At 40.5% G+C, this 26184-nt stretch overlaps 1 protein-coding gene across 2 annotated transcripts in view; it reads right to left on the bottom strand.

Annotated features, from left to right (window-relative positions):
• The window catches only part of LRP12 (LDL receptor related protein 12), a 52168-nt gene extending 28074 nt beyond the window's left edge, over nt 1-24094 (bottom strand). Inside the window, exon 1 of one of the 2 annotated variants that reach the window (XM_062627195.1) lies at nt 23744-24094. In XM_062627195.1, coding sequence (XP_062483179.1) covers nt 23744-23822 — 79 coding nt within the window. In that variant the 5' untranslated portion in view covers nt 23823-24094. The remainder of the gene's footprint in view (nt 1-23743) is intronic. The other variant, XM_062627194.1, reaches the window with a different exon arrangement.
• Between the last annotated feature and the right edge of the window lie 2090 nt (nt 24095-26184).

The following is a 26184-nucleotide window of genomic DNA, read 5'->3' as shown; positions in this document are numbered from 1 at the left end:
TCCTTGACAAAGGACAACACACACTTTTGCATTAGTTCATATAATTCATGACAAAAGTCCATAAAAAAAGCATCATGAGAAGGGGTAGTATTGACTTTTAGGCATTAACCAATCAATAATTTCCAGTTTAGATGAAGAATCTTTGCAGGATTTATTGAAAAATTTTGTATTATTTATTTTTAAATCTACAGTTTGGTGTTAACTACTTAGGTGCAGTTCTTTTCCATATTTCCTTAGGGTTAAATACTGAAGTCATACGAATTTCAGGTCAATTGTAAAACAGCGTTAAACTGTGCAGCAAGATGTAAATTATCTTTAATGTAAGGAAGGGATTAAATAACTTTAATATAAAATTACACATGCAATAGACAGAAACACTGAGAGTAAGCCTTACTCCTCTGCGGATATCAGTCTGAATTCTCTACTAAAGGCAAGCTGAGCAACAGTGACAAGATTTATTCCAAATCCCTGTAACACAAGAACATCTGCTACAGAGAAGATACAGATGCAGTAGCAGCCATCTTTCTCCTTCTTAGTACCTGGTGCAGTGCTGTGTTTTTGACTTTCAGCCTGGAACAATGCTGATAACACCGACGTTTTTAGTTGTTGCTCAGTAATGTTTACTCTGACCAAGGACTTTCTGAGTCTCATGCTCTGCCAGGGAAGAGGGGAAGCTGGGATGAAGCAGACTAGCCAGAGGTATTCCATACCACAGCACATCATGCCCAAGACGTAAACTGGGGGCAGTTACACAGAAGGGCTAGATCACTGCTCAGGTTGGGCTGGGTATCAGTTGGCGGGTGGTGAGCGGTTGTATCCTCTTCCCTTGTTACTTCCCTTATCATTATTATTATTGATGGTAGCAGTAGCGGTTTGTGTTATAGCTTAGTTACTGGACTGTTCTTATCGCAACCTGTGGGAGTTACATTCTTTTGATTCTCCTCTCCATTCCTTTGGGAGCAGGGGGTGCAACGGGGGGGAGTGAGCAAGCGGCTGCGTGGTTCTGGGTTGCGAGCTGGGCTTAAACCATGACAAGAACCTAAACCCAAAGTTAATCAGTACTCGAGTGAGCAAAAGTGCATACCTTTATTCCTATAGTCTTGATAACACTGACTTTAAAAACCCAAGAAAAATATTCTACTACTTTTAAATTCTTTAGCATTGTAACACTATTCCCTCCACCAAAAAGAAGTCTGTGCTCATTCTTCAGTAATTGACTATTAAAACAGGTACTCTAAAAACAAAAGTTCACTACATAAGTGCATGTTCTGAATTTGAAGAATATACAATGATTAGGTCATAACCCACCTATTAGCATTTCTACCAAAACACACCCTTCGTTCCTGATAATTTTATGGTGTTATCCAGGGATCTGTGCACCAACCTGGCAGATTTTGCACAAATCTGCATTATTTTATTTCAGATGAGGAGCATGCATCTGAATCTCCTGTTCCACTCTACTCTCTGCTTTGCTTCACATTACACTGTGGCCTTAGAACCATCAAACTGGATTCCTTTTAGATGACATACTCCTACTGGTAATGGGCACTCAGCCCTCTGGGTCACACTAGAGCTAGTCAAAGTAACATCCTTCAGAACTGTATATAGCACAAACATTGCATTTTCAGCATAACTTGCTCTGCTCCACAAATCTGCTCCTGCAGGCTGTGAGATGTGTCAACAGACACCCGCAACTATCCAACATCCCAAGTGTGCTCTCTGATCCCCACAGCTCTGGTGCTGCGAAGGGGACTCCACCTCAACTTCAGGCATAAGCTCCAGGGCCTCTGCAGTCATTTAGTGTGAGCAACATAAGTTCTCTTTCTGGATTCATTAAGCACTGCATACATTATTCACTAATATTACACCAATTGTGAATGCTGTTGCAATGCACAAAAGAAAATTTACAAAATTCCATATTTTGTAATAATGGGATGTTAGCATAATGCAAATTTGACATAGACACTGCCAGCCAGATGATACTGGAGTCTTGAAACAGAACCCCCAGCACCACTGGGAATCATCAAGACAACATTTGGAAGATGCTGCTATCTACAGTGTGAGCTCTCCCACTCCTGCTCTATAGAAGTGGCTTCTCAGTTACTTGCTCACTTCTACAGGGAACGACAGCTCTCCCTTGTTGCCAATTAAACATACAAAGCTACCAGCAGCTCTGTACCTGGCTGTGTTTAATGCCGCACAAACATTTTCTCAGGGTGTACCAGCAGGAAAGACTCACAAGAGAGGAACATAAAACACTTTCAGGAGAACTTTGCACAGCTAAATAGCAAGATAATCTGAGGCTCCTTTATCCTAGGTTGCAAAAGGAAGCTAGAGTAGTAACTGTAGAAACTTGGACTTAATGCTGCAGGTAGGAAACAAAAAAACAACCCACAAACATTTGATCACGCCTGTAAATCCCACAGGAAAAATTTCACTTGAGTATATTTAAAATACAAAATTACTTGATATATTTAAAATACAAAATTTTAAATTTATAACTAACCTGAAAGAACAACTTGTGTGTGAAAGTTTCAGGGGGAAAAAAAAACAACAACAAAAAAAAACAACAAAAACCCAACCAAAACAAACAAACACCCCCCAAACAAACAAACAAATAAAAAACCCCCAAACAAAAATAAACAACACACAAACCCAAAAAACAGTTAGCTTCTCAGTTGTAGTTTGAAACAGTGGGGAAAGAAAAGAACCTGAGGGTTTTTTTTTTATTCTCACTCAAAAATTCCACAAACTATTTATAGACAGCTCTAATATACTTGGCAGCAAGCAGTGGAAATTAGAAATCTAGCAGAGACACTGGCTCAGCTTCAACAAGATTCCTGTTTTTAGCACATAAGAGTTCTATTCATGTCAAACCCTATACTTCTGCACAGCCAGGTATAAAGGAAGTTACTTGACTGATCATTGCCTGCAAATTGTACATATTCTTGGGTGATACTTTAGCACAGCATTTTGGATTGGCCAGGGTAGAAAAAAACCAACAGGTTATTAACACCAATTAAACAGTTCAAAGAGTGAATACAGTCTTCTAAATTACAGCTACCTCTCAAGTAACTTAAAGAAAGAAAAGAAGGTAAGAACACCAGAGTTAAAGGAAGTAAACTGGGGGAGAGAGAGGAGAATAAGAGAGCTTATACCACCTACCTATAATTAAATCAACTATCTCCTTTATAAGACTTCGGTGCCTATTCTTAACTTACTAGACCCGATCATGAATGCAAACCAAACAATTTGCCTCCTATTTCAAAACATTCCCCTGCTGTATTAATTACAAACTTAGAGAGAAACAGTTGCTAGCTATATTAAACAGCTATGTTTAGAATAATAATTTTAACAAAGGACTGTTCAGAGCCTTTGTACATGTGCAACTGCAGTAACAATTCTTTTCTTCCAAAATTCCATTTCAGATACTAGAAGTATGTCACATTTGAGAAGTGCCAGACTAGTAGAAAATTTCAGTGTGTGGGCTGTATGGTGCTTATACAGGAGGGGGAAGAGCATTGCAGATTTGATTCATACTCTTCACATGCTTTGTACTTTTACCTACTACAGTTTCTTTAAATTGCTGTTGTAGTAAACATCCTGGTTTTGGTTTTGCTTCATGTAGGTTTAGACTGATTTCCCTTCTTAATTCCTTAAAATTACAGGAACAAAAGGCAGTATGCAACAATCTGTATACAGCTGTTATGTTATACTTACCCCCCAAAAAACCAACCAGCCAACCAACAACAAAAAAAAATACAACACCCCACCAAACAAACAAAACCACCCCATCTACAGTCACCCAGATTTCATGCCTCTATTGTAAATTAGATGGTGAAAGCAGGGCTTCAGGTCATATATTCTAGTTATCATGTTTTTTTCAAACGGCTCGATTCCATTCCATCTTGAAAAAAGTGCTAACAGAAGAGACAAAACCATTATTCATAAACTAATAATTGCAGCCATCATTAATCTATTATAAACTTGCAGAAATTAAAATGTTATTTGCTATTACCCCAAGAATCCCTACCAGGAACCCTCAAAACATCCAAGCTTCTAGTTCCAGATGACAGCATGACTCAGACTTACAACTGATATTTTTCCAGAAAAGACTTAAATAGTGTAGGAGTACTTGATATTGGGGTGTGGAGGAGAATCACGAGGCTTTCTGAAAAGAAGGAAAACACTGCTAAACTGCTGCCTCTTTATTATGAAGCCTACACCTCATGTGATCAACAAGTCAAAACAGAAGACAAAAAGAAAAAACAGTAGTCACGTTCGAAAGAAAAAACAAAAACCAAACACACACACAAAAAGAAAAAAAAAAAGGAAAAAAATAAATCACCAACTAACATACATCCAGAAAATAATAGTTTCAAAATCCAGAAAGCTTGTTGGATTCATAAGATGATATTAAAACCTTCTATTTAAGTCTATTCAACAGAAGGGTGAAGATGTTACAATTCAGGCAGAAATCAAAGAGGAAAGTCATAATCTGACCAGAGCAAAAGCAGGGGATTGAAAAATCTAAATATCCCCTCTAGATTTGCTAGATTCTTTCTGGAACATTGGCCTGAGCAAACCAGGGAATACTGGAGTCAAGAGTTCATACCTGCTGAGCTTCAATTCTGCCTTCATAAATGTAACAACAATAAATTAGCATTAACTGCAAAGCATCCCAGCTGCATTCACTGTAATGACAACTGAACTGCATGCAAGCAGTTTACAGGAAAGGGTGGTGAAGCAGCAGTATATTTACATGCACATTTTGCACACATATATCAAATATAAAAATTGTAAAAGCACAGCATGTTTATTGCATCTAGGAAAAATATCCTCATTTGAAAGATAAAACTGTTTTCTTCCTTTCTTGCTACTTATTACTAGAAATAAAACTTTGATCTGACAACCTTTTATAGTCTTTAATGTGTTCTGGTTTCTAATAGAATTAAGACACACTGAAGAGTTCCAAGAAAGCTTCTTTTCTTTAATTTACAAAAAAAGTTCACAGAAACCACAGACCTTGCAAATACTTGTGCAGACTTGTTTATGCAAAGTCTGGCAACCACAGTTTTTAGACCCCTAGCACCTATTCAGACTAAAACTGAACTTACACAAAGGTCATAGAGTCCGCCCAGTTATCTTCCAGTAACACAGGACACAGTCGCTGTCCCTTATTAATGCTGACCTAATTAAAAGTGTAGAAGTAACTCAGTACACCAGCATTCATATGGACTGCAACAACACAGTAACAGGCCCAACCAAAGGAGGGAAGAGCTCCTAAACCAATGCCCTTATTGCCTGTGCCCTCGACATCTGTAAAACAACGCTTTTTGTTAATCTCATGCAAACACCTACGTGCAAAATTAATTTCATTATTTATTATGAATAATTTGATCTGCTCTAGTTACAGCAGACAGAATTGGAGATGTCACTGAGTGAAATACAACATGTAGACACTTTCATTCTCACTATTAAAAAAAAAATGTTCAATCCACACAGCTCTTTCTCTACTTATTTAACAGCTTCACAATTTCAATCACTATGATAGCAAAGGCTATCAATTAGCTACACTAATTTTCTAGACTTGCCTAAACTATGCTGTTTGTTAAATATCCTCAGGACTTAGGAAGAGTAAGAGATGAACTTGCTTTAACTTGCCAGTTGTAATATAGCCGCATTCCTAAAAATGCACTGTGAATTGCTTCTATTCAAAAAAGACAGACATTAATAGAAGACAGACTGCCAGCAAGAAATGATTTTACTGAGATTAATCATAGAATCATAATTTTTTTAATTAAGAGTCAGATCTTAAAATAGCCAAAGCATACTTCTGGTACAAACATGTGCACACATACTTGCATGGGTACACTCAGCAGCCATATAAATTCTGTGTGTGGCAGCCTTCCTACTTTTACATTCTTTTCTTCAAACAAATCAGCTTCATCAAAGCAAGCTAATGATAAGGGAAATACCCAGTAAAATTTATAACCTACTGAAACTTATCTTCTCTCCAGTGTTTTATGCAAGACCTGTGTGCACTTCACGAACACTCTGCTACAGCTACTGCATTGATTCAAGATGTTGATTTTAAAACAGGAAACTTCAGGAAGCCCCACGGATATTTTAAGAAGCCTAGAAGTACTCTGTATATATCTATAGAATTAAAATGCAATAGGCAAACAGTTGTAAATCTCTTAAGACCCAAACTGGTACTTCTTTCCCTTTCTTTGGAAAGCAGGTATTTTCTTTTTTTTCTCTCTCTCCCTTCCACATTATCTGCTATTAATCCTTTGATTCCTGCCCTGCAAGAATGCTACTGGTGCTGTGTCTCACACATTAGCATGAATACACCTGGAAAAGTTTAACACCTTTTATTTCAAACTCTACACAGTGTCTGAAAAATACATTAAAAAAAAATTTTAGAGTCTTCTTTATTTGGCTTATGCTATCCATAGAACACAGTAGCATACTGCTGCATTTTCTCATAACACCACAAATAAGCTTTTATCGTGATTATAGCTTTATTATGTCAGGAACTGTACAAACAAGAAAAACAGCTCTTGCTCCACAGACCTTACTGCTTTGTGAAAACTGTATATGTTACATTTTTATCAGGTAAAGGGAAGGACAATAAGAAAGCACAATATATAAAACAACTGGAAACCCCAGCCCACCAGGTGCCAAAAAACATACTCAAATGGCAATGCTTTACAGGAACCAGAGCACAGTCAAGAGGGTTTGAAGAAAGCAAAACATTATGGCTTTATGTTTCTCATGAACAGATCTACCAAGGTGGTAGGAAGAACAAAGGAAAGAATGACTAAACTTACTAACATAAGTGGTAAAACCATCAGAACTAAAGAACCACTGAAGATTAACAGGATAGTAAACTCTAGTGAAACAGAACTTTGACTTGCAGTTACCCTGTGCTAACAGCTCATCACTGTGCCTCACCTTCCCCCTCTCCCCCAGTCACTCAGAGCAAAGTTCAAAAGTCTGAACGCTAAAAGTGAAGGCTTGTCCCTTTCCAAATGTGGGAACTTTGGGAAACATTTGGGAAAATCTGAATTACATTAGTTGTGCAAGAAGTAGCTATAGAGGCAGGAGAATTTGAGAAAACAGTTGTAAAACAGTACATGCCATATAAAGACAGTTAACACTGCCATCTTTATATGCGATGAAAAGTAGCGCACATCTGACAGCCAGAATACTTCTTTTCATATTGCACTGTACTGCAGGGTACTGCAGCCTCTTGTTAGAAAAGATAAACACAATCGTCTACTATCAGGAACTAGAAACAGGAGTGTTGGATAGTACTATGATCTACAATTGCAAAATGGAGCGAAGAAATCCTTTCTGTAGAGTTGAATAAGCATTTGACTTGACAGCCAGTTTAGGCAGTTTAGCAGAGTACAGCATGCTTTCAAGACAGCCATAGTTATGTAACGTGAGTCAAAGAGAGCAGACAAAGTTTGTTTCAAAACACTTCAGCATTATCACTTCCATGCTGTCAAACTACATCCCTGACACACAAATTATCACTGGAAAACTTTAAATGTATTAAAGTAGATATACAGCTAATTTACTATATGGATTCTGATTTTGGCTTTTTTGCAAGGGAAGTATTTGTTATAAAAATTAGAAGATGACAATGACTGGTAGATACCATGATATACAATAAAGGCTGCCTGTATGACCTTAAATGCACTTTCTGTGCCTACTCTCAATAAAGTCAGTAAGAAAAAGTCTCACACTGTATGGGTCAAAGTCCCAGGTTTTATTACATTACAGTAGCTCTAAGCATGCCACAAAAGTCCCGCATCCCTCAGATTTATCTCACTCTTTTCGTAATATGGAATTTGAACTGTATCCTGCCTTCCTTCTCAAACAGGCACAGACCATAGAATACCAGGTTGGAAGGGACCTCAAGGATCACCTGCTCCAACCTTTCTAGGCAAAGCATGACCGAGAGTAGATGTCTCAATACCCTGTCCAGCTGAATCTTAAAAGCATCTGGTGTTGGAGAATCCACCACTTCCCTGGAGAGATTATTCCAGTTGTTGATTGTTCTCACTGAGGAAAAATTTCCTCTTGTGTAGTCAGAATTTCACCAAGAGTAACTTGTCCCTATTACTCCTTATCTTTTCCATGTGACTCCTCACCAAAAGGGAGTCTCTTGTCTTCTTTGTAGCCACCTTTGAAATACTGGAACACTGTGATAAGGCCTCCCTTGAGCCTTCTTTTCTCTAGACTGTACAAACCCAGCTCTCTCAACCTTTCCTCATACAGCAGGGTTCTCAGGCCTCTGATCATCTCTGTGGCCCTTCTCTGGATCCTCTCCAGCCTGTCCACATCTTTTTTGCAGAGTGGAGACTAAAACTGAACACAGTATTCCAGGTGTGGCCTGAAAAGTGTTGAGCGGGAAGCATTCCTGTCCAGACCCTGTCAACCACATGCATGCACCCCAGTACAGCAGAATCATCATGTTTTACGTTGCAAGAAATTGGTAACGTCAATAAAAATTCATAATACATGCTTTATTTGGTTATCTCGGGGTCAAATAACCCCAAATTTGATGTTTCATTGTGTTATAAATTTACAGCTAAAACATTATGGTTCAGAGTAATTCAAAAGAGCAAACAAATTTTAAGAAGTTAGCTGAAATTTACAGAGGTGTGAATTGGCCCGTTCACTTTCACCTAGCACCATCTTAATGAAAAAGCCCTACAGAGGTGACTGACAAAGAAATAAGCTGCCTCCTTTCACCAAAACATAGTCATGCTTGGTACTGTATCACTGCTCTCAGTTTCAACACGGCCATCACAAGGCTGCCAATTTGCAATACCCCTGTTCTCAGGCTTACCCACATACCAATCCCACCAGCAGAACTAGGAAAGGGGATTCACATGTGCACATGCTCCCAGCCCCACCAGGTCTTAGGATATTCAAGAAGACACAGAGAGCCTGACACTGAAGTATGCTGGAAAACCTTACCAAACCACCAGCTCCCTCAGGAAGGGAAAAGCAGGTAGCCACAAGTGAATGTGTACAAACACACGCATGCTCTCTCGCTATGACAGAGTTCCTATGACGAAAGCACAAACAGGAAGAAAGGCTTAAATATAATAAGAGGAATGAACACATCAGAGAAGAGAATGTGATCTAACAGATATTTCCAAAATCTTATCACCATTTACCCCAGCATTCATAATTACCTTCCAGTATTCTATCCCTACACCCAGTACACCTTACCTCCACTTCTGCCTTGACACAAGCTCTTACAGCTCTTCATCTCATATATTCCTTGACCAAAAAACATTCTTGGTACACATTTACACAAGTTATTAACGTTCTTCTTCAGAACAGTTCCAACAACTTACTTTTCTGCACTCCAGTTTCCTAAAAAAATCTTATTTACAAGGGACACCATACCAAGACATGTTTCAACTTTTCCTCTGAGAGAAATCATTCAAGTAAAACACCAGATGACTGAAGGTCAAGTTACATCATTATTGCTCACCCCTTTGTCCATCCAGTTCACAATCCGACACTCCAAAAGATGCTTCAGTTGTTTAGTTTGCACATATTCACTGTTATCTGGCAATCTGAATATTAACTTGAGCCTAGTTTCCCATGGATCACACAGCATAACAGCAGTGGTACACATCTGTACATTCCCAACTTCCAAATAATTTGTGCTGTTTCTACCATATTTGGCAGACGAGTAACAGTCCCAAAAATCCAGTTAATAAGAAATGTAGAAACAAAAATACATTTCTACTTGTGTTCCAACATAAAGGCTTCACTGCAAAATTTCTTGTTCCTAAATGTAAGAGCTTCCACATAGAATACAATAATCCAGGATGAAAAAAATATTTTACCTGCCTGCTTCAAATAAAAGACAGCTTTAAGGAGCTCTCTAAGTGTCAGATGATCATCACTAAACCTTTAAAATCATTAGCTTAAGAAACAATAGCTGAAATATACAATGGACTGTGTTTCTTATGAGCAGAAGAGGACTGGTATTTGCAGATGAGAGGAAATAGTTGGCAGCCATATTTGTACAAACAGACACGGGTAGGAGTTGGAGTTTTAAGTGAAGTAGAAAAGACACAATTCTCTCAAAGTAGCATATTTCCATTTCCACAATGAAAACTCAGCAACTGTGTCATTCCCAAAAGGGTTTGCATTTAAATACTCTAGGACCACTCTTCATCGTTTCATCTTTCCTCTGATGGACAGACTAGTCTGCCTGCACCGAGAACCACGGCTTCCCTGAAAAGCAGTACAGATCACTAAATCACATTCTTGTTGCCTCATCCCTCTAATAAACCTGCCTTTTCCCACACTGACTCTGCCTTAAGACAAATCAATATCTACCACTTCACACTCACACAAAACCAACATAGGACCAGAAATGTGAAGTAACAAACTATTCATGCACAACCGTAGGACAGCTGTTTATTTTCTGTGCTTCAGTTTCTCCCCTGCAAACAACAATACTTGATAGAAACACTTGTCAGTGTGAGAGGTTATTAGTCTACCTTAATACTTCAACCTCAGGTGATAAACAGCTGTTTTCAGGCAACTACGCAATAACTATTTAGAAAGAAAAAAATTAGTTGAACATTTTTTTCAAATATGCCATAGCAGTAAAGCGCACCAAGCTTAGGTGGGAGTTAGCTTTATAGTATTCTTTTGGTATAAGCCTATTTTTAAGAAGTAAGCTCGGGACCAGCAAGTCACTGCTTGATGTGCAAGTATTCTTTTACAAAGAGATGCCACATACAAAGTAATAGCCAACTTGGGAAAAAAACTCAAACAGCAGCTGTTTGTTTGGACATTTAGATTCAACCTGCGTATGAAATAAAACAAAATGACTTTCTGAAGAAAGGGGTGAAGAATGCTTTGAAAAATAGCTTTGTGAAAAAGATACTAGTTTTTATGTTAATACCATTTACCAAACTTGACAGGCAGTCGTATTCTTCTGGATGCAGCTTCTTTTCAATTTGCATGAAAAGCATTATTACACTTGTGTATTGATGAAAGCAGATTACATCCCTTACTATTCCTTACTGGCAACTCTACCTAATGAATAATAATAATAAGCCACAGTTTGAGGACGTTGGTTTCGCTGTGTGTTGGCTATTCAAAAAGGAAGAGGGTATCATTACAAGAGGTACAGTTCTGGGAAAGAAGTATAAAACAAATCTGGAGTATTTCATGGTATCAGAGTTTTCCATTCCTCATCTTTTATTGATGGCATACACATATTATCTTCTAAAATTAAGTACTTTCAAGTTGCTATAGACTGCAAAACTGAAGAGCAAGGTTCATTTGTGATAAATTAGATACTGTGAAGACAGAATACTTGCAAATTCTTATTCATTCATTCATTCAAATGTTTATACTTCACCACTGATTTGTTACCCACTTGACTATTTACTTGATTTTGCTTTCTGGATCATCTGCAGAAGTACTAAGAAACATAGCATTGACATTACAAGACAATTTTTACATGGATTCTGTCATTACCAGTGTGGGGGCACCAAGATAATGTGATTTCTCAAGAGATGTGTATTCACTAGAAGTATTTTAGCCAGCTCAGTCCCTGGAAGGTAACTGCTAGACTTGCTGCAGCTAAAAGTGATGGTACATATGGCATGCCTGCTGGCTTTTGTCCTCTCAAAGCAAAACAGACTGTATAGGTTTCTAATGTGGACCTCCTACAAAGGAGATACATGCTGTACCATAATTCTGGGTGGGTAAAACTTTCAAATGCACCTTTTTATAAAGATAATTTTGAATTATTAAATACACCACTGAGAGTTTCTGAGGTCTAAAGTTAATTTCATGGATTCTGATTATCAAACTGCAGATAATTTTTATACATTTTTAAAAGCAATTAATTTTCATAGTATCATAGAATAGTTAAGGTTGGAAAGAACCTTAAAATCATCTACTTCCAACCCCCCTGCCATAGGCAGGGACACCTCATACTAAACTATGTCACCCAAGGCTCTGTCCAACCTGGCCTTGAATACCACCAGGGATGGAGCATTCACAACTTCCTTGGGCAGCCCATTCAGTGCCTCACCACCCTCACAGTAAAGAACTTCTTCCTTATATCCAATCTAAACTTCTCCTGTTTAAGTTTAACCCGTTACCTATTGTCCTATCACTACAGTCCCTAATGAATAGTCCCTCCCCAGCATCCCTATAGGCCCCCTTCAGATACTGGAAGGCTGCTATGGTCTCCACACAGCCTTCTCTTCCCCAGGCTGAACAGTAAAATTAAGTTTTAACCCATTACCCCTCATCCTATCACTAAAGTCTGACTTTAATCTTACTGATGCCACCAGTAAAATTTAAACCAATCACAACAAAGCACAGCAAAGTCAAGGCTGGGCATGATTAAAATTCCACACTCCCCCTTTCAAATATATATATACACATACCTAGCATCCACAAAACTTAGTAGTACATACACTAAATCATATGCACATTGGAAAACCTAAGATTACCTTGATTTTGTCAACTTCTGCTGACACAGAATTATGGATGAAGTCAATGATTAACTTCACTTCGGAATGGCTAAGGCAAGTCTGCAAATCTAACAGGAGACAACCCTAGTTAAGTACACAGAAAGTTAGTCTTGGCTTAGGAAACAAAGTTGTGGATTAATGACAGAACTACACAAATCCTATCTCTTGATAGGTTTAACTGAATAATATAGTACTTGATAATATTTATTTTTTTAAATAATAATGACTATGGTAGAACAGGGAATGCTTTACTCTGTGCTGCTACAGAAAGGTTCCAAGGCTCAAATAGCTGTGGGTTTCCTTTTTAAGGAATGTAGCTTGAAGAGAAAAATGGTTACATTAGGCTTCAATGCACTAATTGAGCTGTAAAATACAGGGTAAAAAATTACATCTACAGGCAGACATTCTACTCTATTAAAAGCCAACCTGCTAACAAAATTCAGTGCTTGCTCCTACACCCTTTTTAAATGGAGGCAATGAATTCTAAAATAGCAAAAAATGTGACATAGTATGGTGACAAGTACAAGATCAATGTCAGACATAATGCCTACATACTCAAATTTCTATTTATGTGCCTTTATATAATGAAGTATATCACTCATTTAAGTACATGTCCTTCCTGTTTAACAGCAATATTCCAGATCTAGGGAGAAATAGGGAGAAAAGTAGACCCAAAACAACAGAACCCCATAAGCAGAACACAGGCTCCGTTTACATGTCTACATAAATTATCTGCAGACACTTCAAAAATTTATCAAACTACACAGCATTTCAGTACAGGCATGAGAGATTTGCTTAGTGAGACTATGACGGCATGATCCTTAAGTTCACAGAAATAATTTATGAACCATGTTCAACAGCTCACAATTTTAAAGCTAGTTCAGACCTTCTTCTCATCACAGCAACTCATCTGCCTTGAAAAAAACTGTTTGATGTGATCATTTTACTTGAATAACACACACACTTGATAAACCGTGCACACTTATTTCAAATTAAGTGCTTTGAGCACTTTACTGGCTCCCAAATGTGCAGTATGGTCAGCAAGCCTGATCTCAGATTAAAAATTTAAATTCAGCTTTATTTTGGTCATTAATCATTTCTGAAAGCTATTGCATTTTATGTTTAATTCCTTCATGTCCCATGCTTCAACTGGCTATATTCAGAGTTCACATCCACATCCTTTGTAAAGCCACAAACTACAGACAGTTCCAGAAAACTGGTGAAAGAGATTCAAATATAGACTCACTCAGTTCCCACATACACCTTCCTGCCCTCCATGCTTTTAATTAACATTTTAAGACAGATGTACAATTCAGTATTTCATAATACTCATTCCAAAAAGTCATTATTAAGCAGTCCTAGAACTTTCTCTCAGGAATGCGGGGGGGTGTGGGGTGTGTTTCTCAGCTCCCCAGCCATGACCCTAACTTTCATTCTGGGCAGACCTGACTTGCAAAGGAGTCATCCCTGGGGGATGTCACTGCATAGGACAGTTTGCAGCACTGCTGCTCCTCCTAGTCTGCACATTTAGAACACAGGACCTCTTATTCCAAGGAAGTCCATCATGGACTCCAAAGGCACCACACGCAAGCTGTGTGGTTCCAACAGACAGTGGAGAAAGCAGACTGTGTTCCTCACTGAGGCAAGAGGACAGAGGTATAGTCTTTCTCCCAAGCCTTATTCATCTACTGTGTAAAGGCAAAAGGACTGCACAGGCAGTACTGTCCCAAATTTCCACAATGGATGAAGAAAACTAAAAAGTATTGTGGACTTTACGAGGGATTAGTAACATTACTACTTAGCTTTAGTACATTAGATTATTATTTACGTGAGAACTGTGACACCACTGAAGTTCTGTTACAGTGTGCACAGATGACAGACAACAGATAATCCAAAATCAGGGACTGGATGAGACAAGCTAGACAACACCTAGGCAACAGGCACTAGAAACAGCATTAGCTGGATCAGCAGCAACAGGGAGGTCAGTAGTAGCTGGACTCAAGAAGCCAACAGCCCTCAGGCACATCCAGCAGTAGAGCTGCTTGAGAGTGCACAATTGCCAAATGCCAGGCTCAGCCAGGAAGAGGAACACACAACAGCATCCCAAAAAAAGATGTTTCAAAACACTGACAAAAGCCATAGACCAAGCTACAAAATGTTCAAAAATGGTTGTTTGTTCATCCACTTATTTTTTAAAGTACAGGTAAAATGCAAGAATCTAATGTTTCTGTAACATCTCCCTGCCTAAGAATACTTAGAAAGCCTGAGAGAGACCTTGTGATTTCTGAGCTCCCACTGCACTCATCCCCCTTCTATTGCTTCCTGGTAACTCTTAAAGAGTAACTCTTTAAGTTAGATTAAGCTAGATTTAAGATTGATTAGATGCTCAGTCAGCAACCATAACAACCCTTAAAATAAGAGTATTGGTTCCCTTCCTCCCTTTCACTTGCACAGCCTCTTAAACAATAGCTGCCCTTCCAGATGGCATGGCTTGCTCTTCCACAACAAAGAATGTTCCTGCTGTCTTTTGCAGTGAATATGCCTTCCCAAGACATCCCAGTCTTTCCCTCCCTTGCCATCCCAGCTCTCCAGCCTTCACGAGTATCTCTAACCACAAACACTAGCTGAACTTCTGCCACAGAACTGGTTGCCCTTTCAGTACCTTTAGGTACTTTAGGTACAAAACTACCCAAATACATCCCAGTCAGTACTTCCAGCTGCATGACACTGTCATCAAGAAACATGATTGATGATTTTATCATTCATCTTCCTTCATCATCAACAGGCACCTCTTTCAGAAAATTTAAACTGATGTTTATGTTATTGAAAGAAGAAATGTTCTGTCTCCATACTTTTATTATCAGCTGTAGAAAAAAATAATTATGTACTCTCCTAAGACCAGTCACAAATTATTTCCATATGGTTTTGACACACATTTTGAGTTAAATCCCTGGGCAGGGACACCTTCCACTAAAGCAGGTTGCTCAAAGCCCCATCCAACCTGGCCTTAAACACAGCATCCACAACTTTTCAGGACAACCCATTCCTGTGCCCCACTGGCCTCACAGTAATGAACTTCTCTATATCTTATCTATATCTACACTCTTTCAGTTTAAAGCCATTACCCTTTGTCTTATCACTATATGCCCTTGTAAAAATCTCCCCAACTTTCTTATATGCCCCTTTAGTTTCTGGAAGGCTGCTGTAAATTCCCCCTGGAGCCCTCTCATCTCCAGGCTGAACAAGCCCAGCTCTGTCAGCTTTCTTGGCCCCTCTTGCCCTCCAGGACTTTATTGCATGGTACTCTACCAAACAGATCCTTGAAGAAAACAAAGTCTGCTCTCCTGAAGTCCAGGGTTGCAAGCTTGCTGTCTACCGTCCTTGCAGCCCTAAGGTTCTCAAACTCCTTAACAGCCACATGCTGCCAAGGCTGCCCTGGAGTTTGACATTCCACACCAGACCTTTCTTGTTGGCAAGAACAATCCAGCACAACACCTTTCCTTGCTGACTCCTCCATCACCTGGGAGGAAGAAACGACTATCAATGCATTGCAGGAATCTCTTGGATTGCTCAGACCTTGCTGTGCTGTCCCTCCAACACATAATAGGCTGGTTGAAGACCAGGACTTGTGAACATGACGCTGCTCCCATCTGTCTATAGAAGCCCTCATCCACTCAGTCTTCCTGGTCTGATGGCCTGTAGCAGACCCTCAGCATTATATTCCCTGTCCTCCCTTTAATCCTGACTTGTAAGATCTCAGTCAATTCCTCATCGACCCCCAAATAAAGCTCCATGCACTCCAGCTGGTCACTGACATAGAAGACCACAGCACCTCCTCGTCTCCCCTGCCTGACCTTCCTAAAAAACCTCTATCCTTCCAACACTGCAGTCATAGGAGCCATCTCATCAGGTCTATGTGATGACAGTAAGATCACAGCCCTGCAGGCATGCACATGCCTCTAACTCTTACTTATTCTCCATGCTATGCATGTTTGCATACAGGCATTTGAGTTGGGCTCCTGATGAAGCCAACTTACTGGCTGGAGTGGCTGGAATTCCTTTGTGCTGCTCTTCAGGTGCTCTCCTGCTGACCTGTGTTCCCTCCCCACGCTGAACAGCAGGCTGGAGTAAATGCAACAGTATTATGAATAAAATAGAACATTAATCAGGACTCTAGAATAATTCTATGTTTGAAGCGACTCTGTGGAGTATGACGTACAGAACAGGAGGGGTGGGTTAAAGCCTCTACTTTATGTGATAAGAGGAACATGTATATGTGGATTTTTCTACTGCATGCGACCCGTGTCTTAATCTGCCTCAGCCCCAGTTACTACAATATCCATAATTGAAGCTTTAATGTCTGTTACTCAAAATACAACTTCATAGAAGGAAAACACCCTACCAGGGTATACCAATTTACTGGATTCTAATATACTTTGTAAAGTGTGAGAAAAAAAGATACTAAAGTCTTACAAAAATTCATATACAGCTAAATTCCAGAATCCAGAGGACATGAACATAAGTGCATGCCTTCCCTCTACAAGATGCATGAGCAAAACTTCCATTTTCTGTTCTAAACTGCTTATCTTCAGTTACTCAAAAGTTCTTTCTGAAGGAGCAGTTCCTTAAATGACCAGGAGTTCCATGAAAGAACTATTCTCACAACCTGCACTCTCAGAGACCTATCTACATCTCTCAACAGGTTCACACAAAGCTGGAATAATAAAACCAAGTTACAGAAACCTCTAGAAGAGTCACTTCTTCCTAACTTTTAAACACATGCAACTTCATTATAGATTTCCACCACATGCCAGTGTACTTACACTGCTTGCTAGAGGATCACTTTACTGTTTTCTGGCTGCAATCAGTTACTCAGTCAGTCCCGGGGGCTTCCACTTAGCAAAGGAAACTCCTTAGATGTTAAGGGAAAGGTAGTAATGAGTTACAGACACAGAATCAGACAGGTGAAAACATGCAGTTCACATTCTAATACATAGCTCAAGTGTATTTCCACTTACAGAGAAACATGACCAGTTCACTTTCACTGCTTTGTGGAAAGTTTATAGTTCACTAAGAGCAAGCAAGTTCAGCTTTCTTGCACGTCAAAGAATTCCGCTACCAACTAAAGGTATCTGGGAAAGTACTGGCAAGTCACAAGGGCTTAAATGAAAAGACAGACCATTTTACGACAATCTGAGCTACTAAACCAACTGTTTTCATATGACTTCCTCCCCTCCCCTTTAAAACATGCTCTACTTAAGCTTTCTTCATTGGGGGGAGGGGTTTTTTAATTCTTGCTTGCTAACTTACTTTTGATCCAGTAACAAGTCAGGGTGGGAACATTCTAAAAGTGTTCCTCGTAAAACAGATTAAAAACTAAACAGGAATTCCCTCATAACCTAAAACTCAGACTGTCAAACAGAATAAAAGAAATCTAGCAGATACTTACTAAATATGCCTACCTTGCTAAAAACAAAACAAAAAACACACACAAAAAAACATCAGCACATTAACAATGTAGCAAAAGTTATAGTATATCCAAATTTAAAGCATCTGTTCAGAGAAACAAGTCTGAACCACAATTTACAATAGTGCTTTTGACAGAATTTGCACTGATCTGTCAATTATGCCAAATTTAGTAGTTTAAAACATGCATACAAAAATCAATACTACATATTTCAATGCAACTGTAAACCTCTGTGCAATAAAACATTAGTAAAATAACAACTGCAGCAAAAAATCAAGTGTAGAAACAAAAAAGTAATGAGAAGAGCACAATTCTTTAGAGTACAGTTTCATATAGCCTGCTATAAACCACTACTTCTACTTAGGGGACAAACACAGGAACTTGGATCTACAACCAACTTCCATGGCATCAAATGCATTGGTACCCAGTGTTTTCTTACAACCATATAAACCAAGTAGGCTGAATCTTGCTGATCAACTGACACCTCTGTAGTAATGAATACCACAAAATGTTACAGCTAGCAATTCTGAACTGCATACAAACCAAAAAAAATCCAGGTTGTTGACAAACCACACTCAATTAATACCCAGCTAAATAGCTCAGCTGTTCCAATATTTAACATAATCATTAACTGGGACAATATAAATGGAACACTGAAACTAGAAAATGCAGAGACATCTAGGAAAGCAAAACCACACTGTTTACACAATTCAAACAGTACTCATGAATTTTTTAAAAAATTGTAAGCAAATTACTGGATTTTATTTAACAAGTATGAAAATTAAGTCTACAGCTTGGGAAACCGAGGCTTATGGCAAAAGATAAGTGATTTGTGGAGGAATGCCCTTAACATATCAAGGACACTGAGTTTAAAAATTTGAGATCTGTTAATGAACCACAAGACTGACCATAAGTGCAAGTTTTAGTCAGGACAAATACAAATCAATATACTTAGCGCTTAGCTGAAATAATACCCATGCAGTTTACATCTATTTGATACTAAAATAGGAGTGACTAAGGCAAAGGAATCAAACAAACCTGCAGGGCCCTTCCAACACTCACCCAGCAGAGCTTTCTCTCCTAGCAATGACAGAAACAGCCAAAAAAGCCATGCTAATTATGTTCTTTGCTCTGATGACAGGAATGAAGTCAGATGGCTTCTGTCCTGATTCTGGCTACAAGTACCTCTCTGCTCTTCCTCTGGCAGACGACTTTCTCATTTAGTGCATAATAACAATCACGTCAACTACCTTAGATTAAACTCTTTTTGCTATGAGATTGTTGAGGATGTGGGTTTTTTTCTTCTCCCGTCACATGAACACTGCTTTAAATGTTGTCCATTTGACTTCACTTTGACTACAGACCTAACTATGGCTCTGAACAGAGAGGTGAGCGTGCATGGACTTGCACAACTTGACATATGATCAACTTGTTAGACAATACAAATTCCTATCGCATTAAAATTAGGGCATTTTCACTTCAAGCACTACAAACCCTTCTAATAAATTAAATGCAGCAGTTTTGCCAATAAAACGATTTCTGGCTTAGCAAGATATATCTATTCAGTATATCACAAAAGTATCACAGAAGAGTGACATTCAAGAGTTTAAAGTACCACAATTTATTAAGCCAAGCCATTCCTTTAGGACAATCTGTTCTGGCTTTATAGTTCAACTTCTTTAGAAAATCAAATAAACTGGCTGACAGACTTTATTTGCTTACATGATTCAGGCTATTCTTTCAAACAAGGTGAATGATCCTGAAGAATTATTTATTCTTCCTCATACCATCATTAGCAAAGTGACAGGTAAGTAAAATTCAGGTCCTGATCAGTGAACTTCCATAACAATTTTACTTGCCTTCAAACGAAATGAACAAGGATTTATATACATACACACATATATAGTCTCATTGTAATTTCAACCAACATTTGTACCACAGAAACCTGGGATGGTTCTAACCCAAAGCTAAGTGTTTTAAAGTTTAGGTAAGTATAATATGTCTTTCTTTAATGGGACAGAATAACATCAATAGCACTGTAATCTCAGTAGTTACACAAAACATTGTTTCATCTACAGTTTTGTGGAATAATAATTTTTTGAGCTCTGCTAATGTTTCTCAGTCATTAGTGCTTCAAGTACTTATTAAAGCCAGTGAGTACTCACTCACCACCCTGGAGATCAAGACTGATATCTATCTGCCCCCTTTTCTGTCTCTGAACTGTTTCAGTCTTGCTGTCCTACACCTGGTAACGCAAGAATTTTACTTACTGTGCTACTGCATTGACTACTACCAACTGTACAGAACATTATAAATTTTTTCTGTATTCCTCCATTCAAGTGGGACGGAAATTCAAATTAATGTATCAGGGTGACAGGTATAGTTAAGACTAACAAAAATAAGACTTTCCAGAAATCTGAAGAAGCCAAATACCCATGCTTATGGATTCCATTCCAAAGTCAGGCAAGTCCTAGCTTTGCACTGTGACACCTCAGACACTTTTCATAACTCAACCTCTGCTCTGGAACACCAATCACTCTCCAACTGCTCCTGATAATGCTCTATCACAGTACCAGCAAGATATGAACCACCATCGTGACAAGGGTGAAATAAAAATCAAATAGAATATAACATTAAGAACTCAGTTCTCTAATCTAAGCTCATGTTTTAACAAGAAAATAATTAAAATCACCATCCATGGAGATATTTAAAAGACCTGTAGATGTGGCATTTTAGGGACCTGGGACAGTGGTGGAAGTGGCAATGTTAGGTTAATGGCTGAACTTGATGACCTTGAGGGTCGTTTCCAATCTGAATGACTCTAATTCTAAGATTGATTTCCAGTTGATAAGTCATCAAACTTTGGCTCAAAAACATTGCTCCGAAGAATAGGACCAATTTCTCAAAAGGCATTTCCATCCCATCCCCCCCCCCCCCCCCCAAAAAAAAAAAACTTTGCACCACATGGTTGTTCTGAAATCAGAGAACTGTTAGGACCTTTGAGATATACAGAAATGTCTTAACATTTGTCCCAGTAAAAGCCATGCCAGGATTATATAGACACATACAATCAATTATTTCTTGGATATGAAACTCCCAAGTCAACAGTAAGGCCAGACATATTAAAAGCCCATTGCCCAACACGCTACTGAGCTATAATTCTCTTAGTCAGTGCTATTCCAATATTTCACTCATCAGTATTCCTCCTTCTCAAATTTTTATAATTATAGTCATCATCAGAAGGAAGGTTTGAAGAATTCACTAAGTACAGGGAAACAGAAACACTCTCTTGAGAGCTCAATGCCCACATATCAGCCTTGGTGAATTTAGTATTTTAATTAGCGGAAAATTCTAGACATTTTAGCTGTTCAACTGCATAATGGAAAGCAACCAGTGATGCTTTCCATAATGGAAAGCAACCACTGCTTTTCCAACTATGCATTTACCTTGAGTGCTGCCTACTGTATTCAAAGCCTTAACACACAATATCATGATATATACAAGGCTCTGCTCAGGATCAAAATCACAGACCAGAGCTTTGCTGTCAGCACTGCCTTGATCAAATTCATGCCCATATTAGTTTATTTTAGAAGAGCTAAAAGCAGTTTTACAAGGAGATAAAATGCTTTAGTATAGCATAGTTCCCACTTCCTTCTCCCAAAAGAAACAAACAAACCAAATAACAGCTAGAGACAGGGCTATGCTACACAGCCAATGCTTGCTTTCATTTTGGATGCTCTAGCCTGGGCAGGAGAAAGTTCCCTTCCTGCAAGCAGTGCAACTGGTCAGGACTTCAGACGTTTGCAACAAAAAGTGTTAGGAGAAAGTAATCCCTCATGAGGATGAGGCAGCACACTGATCGGAATCAGAAGCAGTTTCTGCTTCCCAGCAGTGGCGATAACGGATGATGATATGTTTCTCAGCAAGGCAGAGAAACTTATGGAAACTTCATTCTTGGTTTAACTCTGGACAGCCTTGATTAAAAGTCTACAAAAAGTGTTATTCAGCAAGAATTTTACTTGATTGTTTTATTCTCTAACTAAAGATTGTGCTGTGGTTTTAATTTTGATAGTGTAAATGCTGACAGTACTGTTTAAGTACATCATGATCTGAATCCAACTACCAATGAGGCTGATGAGGTATATCACAATTATCATTTTGTCTTTTTACTTCAATTCTGTGATGAGTATGATAAATACATGGAGTTCATTAAAAACCTCTGCACAGAAATCAAATTTCTCAAGTACATTAAGTATGCAAACATGAGGATAACTTAATCTATCCAGACCTGAGATTTTCTCTACCAGTTCTTGCACTAGCCAGCTCCTTTCCAGTTGTGTTTTCAACTTAGCTTTTAACATACCCAAACTTTTAACAGTCTTTATAGATATTTAAACTCTTTTCCTTGACTTTGTGTGCATTTTAAAGATTGGTCAGTACCCCACTGTTCATGCAAGTAGGTCCCCTCAAAAATTAAACTACACCAGCACAGCTATTCAGTTACAGATACTGGTGCAACTGTAGCTCTGAAGAAGCTTACCTTACTTCTTCTCATGTAAATGAGACAGGAAACATTCTTACAAATTTACGTGGTACATTTGGCTTTGAGTTGGCATTGATCTTTGCAGCACTGGCATGTGCTGGACAAAGCCCTTTGCGTGCACAAAGCAGAAATACCTTGATGTTCCAGACTCGAGTTTGTTTTCCAAAACAGTAGAAGAGATTCCAATTTCATATGCTCAATAATGTGTTTTAAAGCAACTACTTCAGAAACTGCTAAACCAGGGCCCTGTTGCTGTCCTCCTCAGAGCAAGGGATATGCCCAGCTCTGTGCCAAACGCTGCTTCTGGCACTGGGGGCCAACGGGCACAACCTATACTCATAGTTTCATAAAACAAACACAACGCTGAGAAACACTCAAGGATTCTCATTGTCTGTGTTTTGGTCTGTCGTGTCTATATACTTATGTAGTGTAAAACCAACGCAAGCACATTCCCCAACACATCTGCACAAACATTTTTTGTTAGCAGGTCACTGCAAAGGTGGGTTTATAATCATAAATGAAATGCCATTCGGGTCTGAACAGAGAGCAGGCTCAGCAGAAGCAAAGGTCCCTGGAAGAGCTCCAAGGCCTGTGCTGATGTGTCACAAACTCATCACACAGCGCCAGCCCGGTGCCCCCTGAGGGGCGCGCCCTGCCCCCAGACACAAGGCCGGACGTGGAACATCTCCCAGGCATCCCCATTATCCACAGCCTGCGATTATTCGTGACTCAGAGGATTTGGGGCTGGTTTGTTTGCGCGGCCCCACGCCAAGTCCGGAGTTCCCGGCAACGTACATCTGCGAGTAAGAAAGCCGAGGGCTGCTGGGCCAAATCCCAGCCCCAGTTTTAAGGACTTCCCTGAGATTTCCGCCCACCCCCCACAGATATTAAACAAAAAAAAAAAACAAAAACAAAACAGGAGCGAGACGTGGAGCCGCCGAGTTCGGAGCGGCCGCCATGCACGGGGGACGATGGGGACACTGTCAGGGCAGCCGCGGGGAAAGCTGCAGTCCCGGGACGCGCCGGGCCGAGATGAGGGACCCCACGGCCGGCCGGGACAGCCGCGCCGGCGGAGCCCGGCAGGGAGAAAGGCCGCTTTGTTCGCCCTCCCCCGCGGCGGGCGGCCACCTTCTGGCCCAGGAGACGGAGGCGGACGAGTGGCGTCACCCCCACGGTACCTACCGCAGCAAGAGACGACAAGGAGCAGGAGCTGCGCTGACCTCCAAGCCGGGGAGCCTTCTGCGCTCCCCCAAGGGGCCATAACACCAGCCCACAGGGAGGCGACGAGGAGCAGGACCTGCCACCGCCGCGGCCCCGACTCAGAGCCGGAGCTGCCGCCGCAAGAGGGCCCGGCTGCGCCTCGTCCCCTCGCCCACCGGAGCTGCCGCCTCGGGAAGCGCTAGCGACCCCCACAGCCGCGCCTCATCCGTCCGCCCGTTCGCGTAGCCATGAGCCACCGCCACCTCCGTCGGCCTCGGCCTCCTTCCCCTCACTCCGCGCCGCTTCCTCCTCCCCGGCTGAGCTCTGCCGCGGCTGCGCACTGGCAGCCCAAGCGCATGGAGCCGCTCCCGGCAGCCGCGGGCCGGGCGGGCGAACGGGGCGGAGCAGCGGCCCCCAGACGGCAGGGGAGGTCCCGAGCAGCGATGCAGCTGCTGCCGACTCCGCCTCTCTTCTCCCTCTCCGTCTCCTCCTCCTCCGCCACCGCCGCCAGGTTTCGGGCAGCTCTTGACAGTTCTCTGCCGACCCCGTCCCGTTAGCCGCCGCTGCCGCTTTCCCCTTAGCAGAGGCCGCGTCCGTCGGGTCCCCGCTTACCGCGCCGTCGTGTCGCTGACAGGAGGAGAAAGGTTCGGACGAGGGAAGGAACTCTCCCGTCACTCCGGCGGCAGGGCAGCTTGGATTCGCGGCTTACACGCGCAATAAACAGACTGGTGGTATGGGGCCCTGGCGCTCTGCCCTGAAAAAACCTGCGTGTGACATCAGACTCCATCTGTAGAGCACAGAGACCCGCGGCAGACTGGGTCCGCTGTGTTTCTGACCTCTTTAAGTCTGCGATTCACCTGCGAGACCGCAAAACTACCGTGGGAGCAAGCTGCTGTAGATGCATAGTGTCCAAAATTACGGACTTCAGAGAGATTCCTTGTGACGCTTTGCTTGCAGTTACGATTGCTTGTCTTTCACCCTTTAATGACACCATTTTCCTGTTGCACAGTTACTATTGCTCTCAGCTGTTTAATCGAGTGTCAAAAGCAATGGAGATTCACAGTGCTGCTTTCATATTTTGCCTGTTTTGCAGTGCCTGCTGCAGGCTGGGGGAAGCGTTTACTGCCCCTGTGCTACTAAATCAACTGATCTGCTTGGAAAAACAAAATATTACCATTCCTGAGAAAAACAAAATCTAACTTACCTTGGTAGGGCTGTGCAGGTACACGTGAGAACAGATGTGATGGATCAGACAGGGTTCTTGCTCCACGAATGGTGATTGCTAGGCGGAGTGCTCTATGCTATTTGTCCTCATTCCTCTCTTTTGTCATAGAATCATTTAAGTTGGAAACGACCCTTAAGATCATCAAATCCAGCTGTAAACCTAACTCTGCAGGCCCGCTACTAAACAGTGTCCCTAAGCACCACATCTACACATCTTAAGTTTTTCCTAATATCAAACCTAAACCTCCCCTGGTGCACCTTGAGGCCATTTCTTTTCATTCGTTATTCTCTGATTACTCCTAAATCTATTTCCCAATCCCCATCTATCTGGGAAGGAAGTGTGTTGGGGGAATGTCTCTAATGGGAGGGAGGAGAGGTTTATTTAAAGGTGAGCATTTGGGTGAAAATGCAACACTAATAATAGTTGCCAAAGAAGGAAGGTAAACAAGACAAGCATGAATGCTCTGTAACTCTCTGAGAAGTTGTGGCCGAGGAACACCCTGTACTCGAGATGGTATCATTGAGTTTAATAATACTCAATGGAATAGTCTTCAGTAAATTTGTCCTCTGACAGTTTGAACCTCTGAGGGATGTGACCACCTCTCAAAAGCCACGAGTAAGCATACAAAATTAGCACGTAAAAGAAGAAAATCCCACAACCTTCATTTATAGGAGTATACAAATAACGAAATCATTTAGAGCATTGTGGGCCACAGGTTTTTGGTTTCTTTCTACTTGCAAGCTGCACTAGCTTCTTCAGTGAAACCTCAGATGCCCTATTTTCTACCCAGTGTAACACATCACTCTTTTTGTTTTTAATTATTAACAACAGGCTCTGGAAGGATGCTCGGGAAGTCTTTGATGAACAGACACTGCACAAAGCCTATGAAGACATAGGGACTTCTAACCCTCCCACAGTAATTACAGCTGTACATGCTGGGAGCAAGTCCTTACTGGAACCTGTTAAACTCTTTGCCATAGAGTTAGGTCAACATTAAACAAACCAGCGCATGATCCATAGCCTTCCTCCTCTCCTCCCAAAGTTATTTTTGTCTGTCTAGGTCAACCCAGTTTCTACCACCCAGTTGTATGTTACTGATAGATGTGACACAATTCTCTTTCCATAGATTCTAGTTACATAATGAAGAAGACAACAGTAATTATCTTTTAGATTAAATGCTATTCTAAACAACCAAAAT

This window comes from Pezoporus occidentalis, unplaced genomic scaffold, assembly GCF_034315485.1.
Source record: "Pezoporus occidentalis ecotype Australia unplaced genomic scaffold, CSIRO_AGI_Poc_V1 ctg3, whole genome shotgun sequence".
Classification (NCBI taxonomy): domain Eukaryota; kingdom Metazoa; phylum Chordata; class Aves; order Psittaciformes; family Psittacidae; genus Pezoporus; species Pezoporus occidentalis.
Note: the sequence above shows the minus strand (reverse complement) of the source record. Positions and strands in the feature narration are given on the sequence as shown.